The sequence below is a fragment of the Tauraco erythrolophus genome, chromosome 18 (genome assembly GCF_009769465.1).
Source record: "Tauraco erythrolophus isolate bTauEry1 chromosome 18, bTauEry1.pri, whole genome shotgun sequence".
In the NCBI taxonomy this organism is placed as follows: domain Eukaryota; kingdom Metazoa; phylum Chordata; class Aves; order Musophagiformes; family Musophagidae; genus Tauraco; species Tauraco erythrolophus.
This window is the reverse complement of record NC_141482.1, coordinates 11,022,588-11,036,535: the sequence shown is the minus strand read 5'-3', so window position 1 is coordinate 11,036,535 and position 13,948 is coordinate 11,022,588. Positions and strand designations below refer to the sequence as shown.

Here is a 13,948-nt window from a genome sequence, read left to right as displayed (position 1 = left end):
TTCTGCAGACTTAAGGCTTCACCCTTAGTTCTCCACATCAGCTGAAAACCAGCCCTAGCTCATGTTTGCCTGCAGAAATCCTTGATGTTCCGTAGAGATCGGGTTTCGGTGTTTTTTATTCCTCCTTTTAGTTTCCTGTTGCTTCTTTAATTTCTTTTGTCTCTAAGTGTCCAGATTTATGGCTGGCGTTTGCCAGTGCAGGGAGCTGAGGCGCTGTGTGAGCTCTCTGTATCCCAAGCCTCCTCTTCTACAGAATGGGAAGCAGCAAGATGTGCTGGTATCCACAGCTCCAGGACAGATCAGCACCTTTCCCAGCTGGGTTTGAAAGGCCGAAAAGCTGTACCCTGATAGAGATGGCTCTTGAGAAGGAGAGAATGAAGGCTGCTGGTGGTTAATGGCTGGCATGAGACATATTTGTTGCAAAGCTGTTACAGGCACAAAATTTTGTTGCATTGAAAGGTATCTATCTAAAAATCATATGCTCAATTTCTTGCAAACTATTGGCGCTATGTTGTTTTGAATGGGAATCTGTTTAGCCAGTTCTGCTGCTGGGAGCACTGTATCGTTTCTACCAGTCCCTGAAGAGGGCTTAGGTTTCACCATGGGACTATTTCAATGGGACCAGGTGATGCAAGGAAGAGCTTCTCTAGAAGCCAACAGCAGCACCAAAACAGTTTTTCATAATCTTTAAATACGTGGGATTACTAAGCTAAGGTACCTGCTCAGTGTTCCAATCCTTTCAGCACACATCAAAAAAAGAAATACTAGACAGAGGTGTCTAATCAAAACATTACCAGAAGCAGCCATTTGGCAGCACCATGAGGTGGTACCTGGCAATACTAATCCTCAAAAAGCAGTCAGTGAGGTCCTATCAGTGATCTAAACGTCTGAGCGATCGCCTTGGAGGGGGACTGCTTCCCTCCTGGCTGCGTAACGGGAAATCGACGGCAGCGCACACGGGATCGGGGTGTCACGCCAAGATGCCAGCCACAAACACAGACACGGGAGGTCTGTGCCCTGGGAGACTCCTCCAGGTTTAGCTGCCGCCTTGCAACCAGGCTGCAGTTCCTTTCCCCTCCTCCTTTTGAAAACGGGGGACGTCGCAATGTTTCGTTGTTTTACCTTTGGCTTTGTAGCTGCTTAAAAAGTTGCCAGGGAAGGCGAGTGTGTGTGTCTGCGTAGGGGGCAATTCCAAGAGGGGAGGGTCTTTAGTAATGAAGCGTTGTATCTGCCCAGCTAGGTGAGAGCTGGGCAGGTTTGTTATGACATAACTCTTTGGAGGGGTTGTGGCAGAGGGAGGTGGTGGGGAGAGAGAACTGGAGTCTGCAGCACCCTGGCAGTGATATCAGATACAGGATCTGGCAGCTTTGGGGTACCATCTCTCCACTCCACCGCTCAGAGCATCCTGGATCTCCAGTGCGAAGCGGAGAGAGAGCCAGCAGCGGCAATCATGGCAACGTCAAATGGTTTTACTTCTTCGTGACCTCTCTCTTCTCCTCTCTCTCATCAATAATCCACCTGAGGTTTTTTTTTTTTCCTCACCCCTCCTCCTCCTTTCCCCCTTCTTCTCACTCCCTTTTTTGATGTGGAGAGGGGGGAGAAAAGGGGGCACCGGAAAGTGCTTATTTTGTTCGGCAGCTTTTTGCAGCGTGTTTTAAAGAGCTCGTGGTGAAAGGACCTGGGTAAAGAAAGAAAGGAAAAAAAAAAAAAAAGGCACAAAGTCGGGGAGAGGGGGGTGGGGAAGAGAAGAAGAGAAGAAGGAGAGGAAAAAAGAGACAGAGGGAAGAAGCCGGAGGAAAGAAGACTTTCAGCGCGGCGTTGCCGGGCGGTGCGGGTGTGTGTGCGTGTGCGTGTGTGTGTGTGCGCGGGGGGAGCGGCTGCCGCTGCTGCCGGCGGTGCTTCCCGCTGGTGCGCGGCGCGGTGGCCGGAGCGGGGCGCGGAGCGGCGGCGCGGGCGGCCGCGGGTGCCGACCATGGGCTGGCGGCTGCTGCCCGCCGTCCTGCTGGCCCTGGCGCTGGGCGGCCCCGCGGCGCGGGCGCAGAACGACACGGAGCCCATCGTCCTGGAGGGCAAGTGCCTGGTGGTCTGCGACTCCAACCCCGCCACCGACGCCAAGGGCTCGTCCTCCTCCCCGCTGGGCATCTCCGTGCGGGCGGCCAACTCCAAGGTCGCCTTCTCGGCCGTGAGGAGCACCAACCACGAGCCCTCCGAGATGAGCAACAAGACGCGCATCATCTACTTCGACCAGGTAAGCGGCGGGGCCGGGGTGGGGTATCCCCGCGGGGACAGGGCGGCCCGTGCCCCCCGCGGCCCCCGCCGAGACGCGGCTGGGCGCGATCAACAGGTGCCGCCGCCCTCTCGCCCCGCGGGGGCTCCGCCGCGCCCCCGCCTCGCCCGTTTCCTTAATTCCGGCAAAAAGTTGGGGTGCAGGGGGCGGCTGCCTGCGGGGAGCCCCCGCGCGCCCCGCGGAGCCTCCGCATCCCAAAGCTGGAGAAACCGAGGGGCCGGAGGCTCGGGGGGAGCCGGGCACAGCCGCCCCCGTGGAGGGCATGTCATACCCCGCAGTAGGTTCCCACTTGCGCCCCGGGGATGAGGGCGGAGCGGGGCGCGGAGCGCAGCGCAGCTGGGGGCGGCCGCCCGTGCGGGGCCGCGCCGTCGGGGCGGCGGGGGCCGTGCGCTGCCCGTCTGTCCGCGCAGCTCCGCGGGGGCCGCCAGCTCCGGCGCCGCCAGCCTCCGCAGTGGATGGTCCGAGTAAGTTATTAGGGTGGAACGGGGTCCGAGCCCAGCGGCGCTGCGCGGGTCCCCGAGCGGCCTCCGTGGGTCTGAGCCGCGGGCGCGGCGCCGGGAGAGGCGGGGGCGGCAGCCGGGGCTGTGCGAGATCGAGAGGCAGCCCTGGCTCAGCGCCGGGCGAGGACATGGCTTGGGAACAGGGTTTTCCCAGGTGCAAGCAGTTCATATAGATTTTTAGACGGCTTGTGCAGTCTCTGAGGGGGGAAAGAAGACGGAATTTTAAAGAAAAATAGTTTAACTTTTCTATAATAATCACAGGTTCATAGTACAGCCCCTCTCATCTCAGTCACTAATATTAACATACAGATGCCAGCACACATTTCATATACCACCTCCTGTCCTAGGGCAAGTCCAGAGTAATTGAGACTGATGGTTATTTTTCTTCCTATACCATATTACGGGGAACAGTAAATTGTCGTGACAACTAAAGGTAGCTATGTCACACAGCTTAATGCTAGTAATCTAAATTACCCCAACTTAATCGACATTCCTAGTGGCTTTCTAGGGCTGTGTCTGACATAAAGGAGCCTGAAAATATCAATTAAGAATAAAGCATAACTAAGTGGAAAGAAAGAAAAATGTAGTCATTAAGAGGATATTTAGCATATGGATGATGCACTTATTTAATATGTTCCCCTCTGTTACTTGTCTCTGTTTAATCAAACCCAAATTATTATTAGTACTTACAAAACCAAATAGAGCAGCAAAGGCTCCCAGACAGTTTTTGCTCAGATATGCCAAGTAATTCAGTCTGACTCTAAACTGGTGAATGAATTGTGTCAGTCACGTACATCTTCCTCACAGCTTGGTACTTTCAGGAAGACGATGTTGACTTGACCGTTACTTTTCAGCCAAAAGCAGTATGCCACTCCCTGAATTAGTGTCTTTTCTTAGTCTCCTCTGAACATGTATAGAGGAAAGGTCTTGAAGGTATGATATAGTAGCAGAGTAAGAAATGTTTATTTATAGTTTATTTATAGCAAAGTTGTACTATAAATGTAATGAAATATCCATTTTATGAATAATATTCCAACTTAATTGAGAGAACAATGAATAAAACAGCATAGATGTAGATTAAGAAATTTCCATGGGTGAATGTTTTCTAAAGTTAATAGTCTGTATTTTTTATTTAGCACTGAATACCTGTACTAATTACCATGCTATGTTTTTTGTTTGTAGATCCTAGTAAATGTGGGCAATTTTTTCACGTTGGAGTCGGTCTTTGTAGCACCAAGAAAAGGAATTTACAGTTTCAGTTTTCACGTAATTAAAGTCTATCAGAGTCAAACAATTCAGGTACGTTGATCAAGTATGATTATAAAATCTTTTACTTAAATTATTTATTTAGAATAAGATCTTGACTGAACACAGGAATATTTAACACACTTTCAAGGAAAAATAGCTTAGTGTAAAGCAACCTGTGGTGTAGAGTTCCTAGCAATAGAGTGAATACATTTAACCTGAACAGCTGTAATAAGGCAAGATCCTCACCTCAGATAAATGGCCATAGCTTCACTTCTCTGCCATAAGAGCTGAATATCTGGGGTGATATAAAGTGTTAAATAGAATAAATCATCCAAGAGTAAAATAGAGATCTAAATTTCACTTAATTGCTATTGAAGAGTCACATTTTGCTGCAGGTTAAACTCACTGTCTCGAACACAGAAGTTCTGGGGATACATACCAGATTTTACTATTTTCGTAACGTTTTGTGACCTGGCTGACAGCTCATGATGGCAGGTATCTGTTTATGACATCTGTCTACTGTGGGCCAAGGTTAATTAAGGTGGTCTACTTGTTCTGTAACTACACTGAAATGTTTTACTTCTATAGGGATATCTTCTAGGGAACCTTTATGACAGTTTAAACTTTTTTTCACCTTATAATACATGAAAGACGTGTCATATATTAGGAAAAAAAGGGGCGATTCTGCACTTTCTTCTGTAGCTTAATAGCAGCTGAACTACTTAATTAAATACGAGTATGTATTAGCTTAGAAGAAAAGTCTGTAAGTTCCTGAGCATCCCCTTGCTGAGCCAATGGTAAAGTTTTTAAAGTACATTCCTCAATCTTCAGGCCAGGTCATGCAATTTCTGTGACAAACATGCTGGCTTTCTAGATCTGGAATCTAGATCTATGGCTTCCCTTTTTTCCATCCATGAGACTACCAGATGCACAGAAGTAGCTGATGCTTTTCCCCTGATCTGTCTTGCTCCTGGATATGATTTTCGGTGTACAAGGCTGGGATGAAACTGATTTCTGCAGGAAGAGTGAAGTGCTGTTTCTTTGTGGCAGCTCTGGCTTTCGGTTGCTGGTTGCCGACTCCTGAGGAAAGTGTAAATGGTAGAGATGGCACAGAGAGCTGGTGTGAGACACGTTCACATCCCTGGTGAAATTCGCCTCTAGGTTACAACAGGAAATCATGGTGCCATTCAGGTCACTGACAAAAGTCTTAGATGAAATATTGACCTCATGAAAATCTCTATAACGAGCTTATAAGCTATTTAATATGCTCGAACTTTGTTCCTTTCACTCTCTGAAATGCTGAAGGTTTGAAACGACCTAAAATAACTGTAGGTCAGCCAGCTTCATTGGATTTAAAATATATATTGCCAAGAAAGATATCAAGGCTTGGATTCTGGAAGTGCAGTGCAGACTTTGGCATCTCGCATACTGGCTACTCAAACCTCAGAGTTTGGGACTCGTAACAGGGAATGTTGCAACCTGCCACGTGACCTGAAATCTTTCATAGATGAAGAGTTTCTAAAGTGATGGATGAGTTTTCTTGGCTCTATTTTGGCATAGTTAAGGTGAGGCCATCTGGTGCAAACCTGCGATGTGTCTCCTGCTGTGATTAAAATAGCTGTAAGATGATGTGCAGGGCAGCGTGACCTAGTGAGATGGTACAGAAGGAGGGAGATAAACCAAACACTGAGTAAACTCGATGCCCTTTTTTGGCATGTGTGAAAACTGGGGAGGAGAACCAAAAGCCATTGCAGTGAAGCAAACCAGCTTGAGCCTCAGCCATACGCAGACTTAAACATCACTAAATCACCTGAAGGCTTCCTACATAAGTGATATTACTATGCCCCTGGAACATCTGTTAGTGCCATTAAATATCATTAAACTGAAATCGGTTCCCTGGGGACGTCTGATTAAGTGGATTTCCCAGATAGGCGAATCCCAAATCAGGGCCAGATTCTGCTGCCCTGACTTATGCTGAGCACTAATTTATTCCGTGGTGACTCCCATTAAAATTAATGGGAGCATATGCAAGGCCAGCATACTCGATATGAATAAGCATTTCATAATTCACCCCTCTGTGACTGCGTTATAGCTGCTTAAAAAGAAAAAGCAGAAGAAAGCTAATAGTTTGCCATTGGGAAAATGAAAAATGCCTGGATCTGTCCATTCCCCCAGCCCCTGCCCGTCTTTATTTACAGAGCGTCTGTGTGATGTTGCTTTCAGCGCAGAGGCTGTGCTGACTTTCAGAAGTGTTTTATAGAAAAATGGATTCAGTACCAAAACACAGTGCAGTGGTTCATGAAGCTAAAGCCTGATCTAGACTTTAAAACTAAGCCGCCGTCGGTAATGGAGGGGACATATATTTTGCTGTCAACGAAGCGTAAGCTCCCAGCCTGCTGTGGTACCTTTGACACCTCATTAGGTGCCTATATCGCATCTCCGGGTGCCCAAGTTTCTTGAAAATGTCTTCTTTGCTAGTGTGTGTCTAAATGACCTGTGAGGTAGGAAAAGGGCAACAAAGTGAGGTAATGGCTCACAGTTCCATATTACCAGAGTTACAGCAGTTAATGTGCCCACGCAACAGATGAAAGCAGTGCCGTGTTGCTGTTCACACATGCCCGGACCATGGCAGTCAGCGGGCAGTGTCCCACCAATTCACTCAGCAGGTCAAGCCCATGAAACATGAACATGCTTCTACACTCAAAATAAATGTAATTATTAGTTTAATACACACACACACACACAAAAAAAAAAAAAGCAAAAAAAGCAGTGAATATTGGAGCCTTAGCAGACCTTTTACACTGTAGTTAATATTCAGTGATAGTTCTTGATGTTTTTCTGTTAATTAGAGCTTTTCAGTGGTTTTTCTCTTGTAGGTTAATTTGATGCTAAATGGAAAGCCAGTCATTTCTGCTTTTGCTGGGGACAAGGATGTCACACGTGAAGCTGCCACTAATGGAGTCCTGCTCTATCTAGACAAGGAGGATAAGGTTTACCTGAAGTTGGAGAAAGGTAATCTGGTCGGTGGATGGCAGTATTCTACGTTTTCTGGCTTCCTGGTCTTCCCCCTGTAAAGTCAATTTTCCTGTGACATTCATCCAGGTGTGGACTCATCATTGCCTCTGTTACATGAAGATCATTTTATCATCATGGGATTGATGTTTCTTTATTGGTTTTTCATGGGTGAATATGGATTCCCTTTATGGATTTTGGCCCCATCTGAACTACTCAGAAGTTTCACAGAATTTTGTGTGTTTAAATACAATATATTTGGATTGGGACTGAAGCAGACAATAAATATCTATGCTTAATGTTACAGTCTAAAGCTGCCTGCAAGATTTATTCAGATTTCATTTACTGGACTTACTGGATTCATGGGAGAAGTGGATTTTCTTTAATTATGAAAAGACTGGCAACCAGGTCTATAATTTAGGAGAGTTTGAGTTCAGACTTCAATCAAGAGTTAGTGTGTTGCTGCCAAAGAACTGTATATTGATATATTGGTCATATATGTTTTTGTCATTGGGACTTAACTGACATGATCTATTCCATTGTCTTGAGAAAGGTAATTATTATTGACAAGTGGTTGACTTTAGTTCTCTTCTGCGTGTAGTGTGTTGGATGGTTCATCCATATATTTATGCTCGGTCAGCAGTCACAATCGAGTCTAGCCTACATAAAGCTATGAGGTTATGGTTGTATTTTAGTTGGATATGGAAGGTACTCCTCTTTTCCACATGCTGTTTCCTAAAAAGAAGAGCAGGTTATAATCATTAAGAAAAATATTCTTACCAGGGTTAAAGGTGATCATTCAGGCACAACTTTGCATAACAGCTTTGCCCTGCAGGAAATCTCACACTTGTTCTTCAATTTTAATTAACATGATTGATAATAACTGCTTTATTAAAAACCTAAGGGATTCCTTCCTTAGACACAACCACTTTATTAGCTGGAGATGAGATCCCCTTGTTTGTAATTATGTCTATTTTTCAAACCTTCTGTTGTGTTAAAGGTATCATCTGGTTTTGCCTTAACTCCACAACTGTATATAATTTTAGATCATATGTTTAACAAATATTAAATCCAAATAGCCGGTACCTAACTTGGTGCAATATCTTTTCGGCTTTTTGTACAGGTCATATGAATTCATAAACTTATTTATTATAACATTGTTACATAATAAAGATTAATATATGTTAGCTGAATTTTTGACCTTTGGATTTTGGAAGTCACTTCATGCTATTTTTTTATTGGATATAATTATTATATGCAAAGTGTAAGCTTTTGGGATTCAGAGAAACCGTCCTGAGAGGCAGGCAAACTGTTGTAATTTAGTTTGGCAGAATCCTAGAGGTAATCAGAATGATCTAGAAATAACCTATGCATTTTATTTAAAAAAAAAACCACATTTAGGCAGAAATCCTGGCTTCACTGAGGTTAGTGTTAAGAATCACATTGATTCCAAAGGATTTTGGATGAGACCTGTGCTTTAGGTTTAGCCATCAGCGTTAAACTCCAGTGCCATCAAATTGAATATCAATTAAAAATGATTTTCACATGAGCTGCTAATGAAACCTTCATCCCTCATGCCCAAAATACACACTGAATTTGATGGATATTTGTGCCTTGTGTATCATGAAGGATATGATTCTAAATTAAAAAAATACTATATACTTGAGAATGTTTCTGCACATAAGCAATCTGGGACCTTCTCTAAAAGCCAGTTTAGGCTTAGATTTGCTGTTTTAGGTGATCAGTTTCAATTTCTTCACTTGTTAGCCAAGTGCAGTGTATCATACTGCTATAACCGCTGCAAGTGGATATTTCACTGATTTGAAGTGTAATGCATGGCTGCTTGATGCTCCTGATAAAAATGTCAGGGAATCAGTGGCACAGAATTGTGCCCAAACTCCTTATTTTTCTGGGCCCAACATAAAGGATTTTTGGGGGATTTTCAGGAAGATAGGTGGGTGCATTTGCACTCCTATGGGATAAGTCAGATGAGGAGGTAATTTGTTAGACACAGTATCGTTTCTGTACAGAACACTGCAGTTTGGGAGGAAGTGGAAAGGCATGGCAAGAAGGTGAATGATTTACATTGCTGAAAAATAGAAAAAAGTTTTCTATTCTGATTAATCAAAATGTATCACCATTGTATCCGAAAACTGTGTACATATATGTATATTTTAAAAACCCCTGAGATTGCAGCATATAGTATGCATGATATTATTAAAAGTCTTTTTTGGCATAAGAGTTTATTTCAGAGGGGAACATCAGTATTTTTTTATAAAATTGGTAAAATCTGAAAGCTCACCTTACCTGTTGATATATATGTAATATAAAGGAAATATTGTTATTACACAGACAGAAGAAAAATGGCATTAAAGGTGTCAGTATACTTTTCAGAATGATCAAATGTATCTAACTTCTTTAGTTTGTAAACATACCGTCTTTAACAGCTTCCTTTAGTATTCAGCAATAGTACTGAACTATCTTAATATACTGTTGATTTCCCCTTGGCAAAACATTTCTGATTGCTTCAGAGTCATTAACAGTTATTTAAACTTTAACTAGAGAGTCTAGGAAGTTGGTTCAATGACGGAGATATGTTCTGATGGAAACGTCCTGAATTTTTCTCCTCGGCCTCTAAAATCAGAATTACTAGTGAATTATTTTGCTAGTTAAAGGAAAAAAAAAGTTTGAGAGAAGTCACTGTAAAGCAGCTCCTGTCATCTTCACCCAACGCTGAGCACTGACTCCACTCAGAGGTGGCCTCTGGAGATGGGCAACTGCACCCCTGTTCTCTCATGTTTAAACATTTAATCAAGAACGAACTATGGTTTTTTAGACTACAATTTGAGCTGCTTGCCAGATCTTGAGCTCATTTTCATTATGTTGTCCCACACCTCAGTTATGTCAGCAGGAGTATTCCCCAGAAGAGATAAGCTAGCCTAGATGCAGCCGGGTCTGGAAACTATTGTTTTTCTTTCTTCTCATTCCTTTTCCTTCTGTCTTCTTGTGTTAATGCAACGGTAGTTTTATTTTCAGAAGCAACAGCTCAGGAGACACTTCAAATTTCAAAGGCTATTTAGGATTTGAGGTTTGATTTTTTTTTTTGTTTAAAGAACTTTAAACTCCATTGAGCTGCACAGTAAAGGTTAGAGCCGAATTTCTGATCCTGTTGAATTTGATGACACTAGTCTTTATTGATTCTGGTGAGGGCAGAATTTCCCACTCTGTGTATCCCTGCTGCAGAATATGCCAAGGATCTATACCCACATCCTTCAACATATACACGCTTTGCAGTCAACTTTGTAGATTATATGAAAGGTTGAGCATGCAAGAAAACTTTCTGGCCATGCATGGTAAAGATAAAAAAAAAGTTACTTTCTGAGAATAACATATATTGTTATTATCGCTGATGTTTTTACAAAGGAGATCAGTGTTTTTTATCTATATTTTATTTATATTTCTATTTTATTTCTATTTTATTATAAACCCAGGGAAAAAAAGAACCATATTGTCCTCCTCAGATGATGTAAATGTTTTTGGTATAGCCAGGAACATGCTGGTCTCCTAGATTAATTCTGTGTAGAAAGCTGCTCTGTTCTGTTGAATTCTATTTGCTTGAGTTTAGACTACATATGCCAAGTGACTGCAGAGCCAAAAAAGATACTGTGCAAAAGAGCCTGGGTAATGCAAGTGTTTGTGGAAAAGACACTGAGGTAGCTTTGAAAATTTCACAAGCAGTTTTGTCTTTATGTAAAAAGGAAGAACTAACTTTGAAACATAGAGAAGGAAAACATCTATTTCTTTTCTTTTTTTTTTTTTTAAGCAACATTTTGTATTTGGTTTGTGTTATGTCATTTTCAAATAGTATCAGAACATTTTCTGAGTGTTAACTACACTACTTTGGCCAGGTCATGGCAGAGTAAATGTTGCAACCTCAGTGTTAACTACTGAGAAAATGGAGACAGGGTTTGGGAAACGTCCGGTGCTTGGTCCTGCTCAGTTCGCTGGATTACTCATTTTTCCGATACAAAGCATTTTTTTTTAAAACAAAGGATGTTTTTTGAGTGAATGGCATATTGCTGTATTTCCTCTTCCGTATTATTTAGATGTCTGTTTCTAGAAAGATGACTGCAGTGGAACAGGACAGTTTTAAATGCCCTAAGAAACTCACAATTAGCTATCAATCAACTCTGCGTTTTTTTTTTCCCCCCCCAAACTTCCAAAGGAACACATCTGCAATATGTACAGTATTTTTACAAGCAGGTTTTAAGATAGAGAAGATAAACGCAAGCAGCAGTATGTCATAATCACAACAAGGAAGCCAAACCATTAACATGAAATATAGCTGAAGCAGAGAAGCAGATATATGTTCTCCTCCTTTTATAAGGGTTTCTGAGTTGGTAACATGTTTTACCTTAGCAATTTGTTACAGTTGCCCTTCATATTGTAAGAGCTCTTTATAATATTCAAACTCTTTGTCTTCTAAAGACAATGTTAACCAGATGACTCAATGTAAATGAATGAAGATCCCCAGTGACAGAATTTATTGGCTGGCACATGCCACAACAACATATTTTTTGTACTATTGCTGTCCTTTTCTAAGGCTCCTTTGAGAAAAGACATTGTCTTAGACATGGAGCTAAAGTTATTTATCTGTTGCTGGTTAGGAATGAGGGGGAAAAACACCACTTTCCTACCCTAGAGCACTAAGGGGAATGCATACAAAGAATAATGATAAAATCAGTCACTGTTATATAAGGGATGATGAGAATAATGGAAATGTGGCTCGAATAGTCTGTTTAGTGAAAGCTGCGATCTAAGGCGTTTGATGGAAGCAATCATTATTTTAATCTTCACAGTTTGGAGGAAAGGAAAAAGCCCATTGCATCATTTTTAACAGATTCTTTTCCTTTTTTTTTTTTTTTCTTTTTTCTTTCTGCCTTGTGGTTCTACTTAGCTGCAAAAAAAAAAAAAAGAAAAAAAGAAAAGTTATCAGAAATAATCTAAGAAAGAGAAGAGGGATGAGGGAATTTTTTTTTTTTTTTGTGCCTGACGTGGGGGAAAAAAACAAGCAGGAGAGGGGGAAAATCACAAACTTGACTTAACCTAAATACATTCTTGACCTACCGTCCAGTTCAGTGAATTGCCTAAATATGTTCTGCTTATGCATAATACTTTTCTATGATGCATGATACTGACCCATCCTGTTAAGGCCACCATATTGTAATCTGATGGTTTTTAATCCTGCTGGAGGAAACTAGATGTAGAAGTGTGGTGCAGAGCACTGGAGGTCGGCAAATAAAACAGCTTTATCTCTGTACTTACACGTGTGCCTGGATTTACTCCTACGAAGCAGGTCTGCCATCCCTGGGGCATTTTGGTGCAAAGGGCAAGTGTGTGTCTGAACATTGACACCTGGAAAACAAGCTGAGAGTGTGGAGATTTCTGAATTACTGCTGACACAAGCGAAAAACTATACCCTAATCTCATTGTGAGGACATTTAAATGCACTGTATGGTCCTAATGCTGAAAGGAGGCAGATCTCCACGGCACCTGGGCAGAGTGACCAGAGCTCTGCAGAGAGGACAAGACCTGCCCGTGGATGGAGGGTCTGTATTGACTCAAGTATTGGGGGCCTCTGTAGAAGTCTTCGAGCAGTGTTGTGTGAGTCAGGCATGCTGTTAGCTGTTCTGGAGTTTAACTCAATTTAAAAATCAATATTTGGGCTTTTATTTTATCCCTTTCTTTGCAAACAAAGCTCTATTTACAGTGAACATATGGGATTTTCAAACAAAGACAGTCTTTAAAATTAATAGCCTGAAAATAAACTTGAGGAAAAGTTAGTTCTAAGTATACAGCAAGGCTAAATTTCTCTTAAGTTGAAGGCATGCAATTAAGTAGCAAAGCAAATTAAAATAAAGATACATCTGTGCTCCACTGCACAACTAAACATAAAGGAGCAAAATTGACTCTGGCGTCTATCCCATGGACCTGCGAAACAGCTCAGAAGCTCAGTACAACGGTGTAGCGACTCGTTGCACTGGGTAGTCCCACTGGGCAGCCTCACCTGGCCGTGCTCGCACGGCTTCTGCTAATGAGATGCATTATTTCACGAGAAGGTAATTAGTGCGGGTGTCGCAGCATCCTCCTGGAACATCAGGGCTGGACGTGGCTCTTCCAGAGTCTCTCAAGCACCTCGGCAGACCTGACCAGCCTTTGCAATGCTCCGACCTACAGCAGGTTGCAAAACTTTGCTTGAAACAATTCCGTACCAGGAAACACCATTTGAATTCAATTACTGTTTGCAAAAAGCAGATACATTAGAAGAAATTATTTTTTTTTTTAAAAAAAAAAAAAGGAGAGAATTGTTTCGGATCAAAAAGCTTCTGTATTTAATTTTAAACTCACTCTTTATTTGAAAGATCACATTGGTTCAAAAAGAAAAGGGAAAGAATTAAAACTGAACTAAAACATTTGAACTTTTGAAATAAATATTTGAAAATAAAATATTTGGGTTGCTCTAAAATGATTTTTTTGTCACCAGAATTTAATTTAAGTAAAAATTATACAAATTTATGTTTGTTCAGGTTTTTTGGATGACTGTATTTCCAAATTTCTCTTTATATTTTTGACAGAAAGCAAAGGTTTTCCTTCTACTTTTGTCCTGTTAATTGATTTGCTATAGCATACAAAACTGTCTGTTGAAAGGTCTGCACAAGATTTCATAAACTGTGTTTTTTTTTATTTCAGAGTATATCTTTAATGTCAAGGGGAATGCTGTTTTCATCTTCAGGGAGGCTCAAACACTGCAGATTTCCTCTGTTGAGAAAATTTGAATCACGTTAAGCACACCTGGCTTAAAGATTTCACTAGAGGCTCATATTAATATTGAGCTTCAGTG

At 42.1% G+C, this 13,948-nt stretch overlaps 1 protein-coding gene across 1 annotated transcript; it reads left to right on the top strand.

Moving 5' to 3' along the window:
- Positions 1–1,972: 1,972 nt before the first annotated feature.
- On the top strand, positions 1,973–7,346 carry CBLN4 (cerebellin 4 precursor). Its single transcript, XM_086622999.1, has 4 exons — positions 1,973–2,248; positions 3,970–4,086; positions 6,912–7,047; positions 7,138–7,346. The coding sequence occupies exons 1-4, from the start codon at positions 1,973–1,975 to the stop codon at positions 7,344–7,346; spliced, it is 738 nt and encodes a 245-aa protein (XP_086479125.1).
- Positions 7,347–13,948: the final 6,602 nt, after the last annotated feature.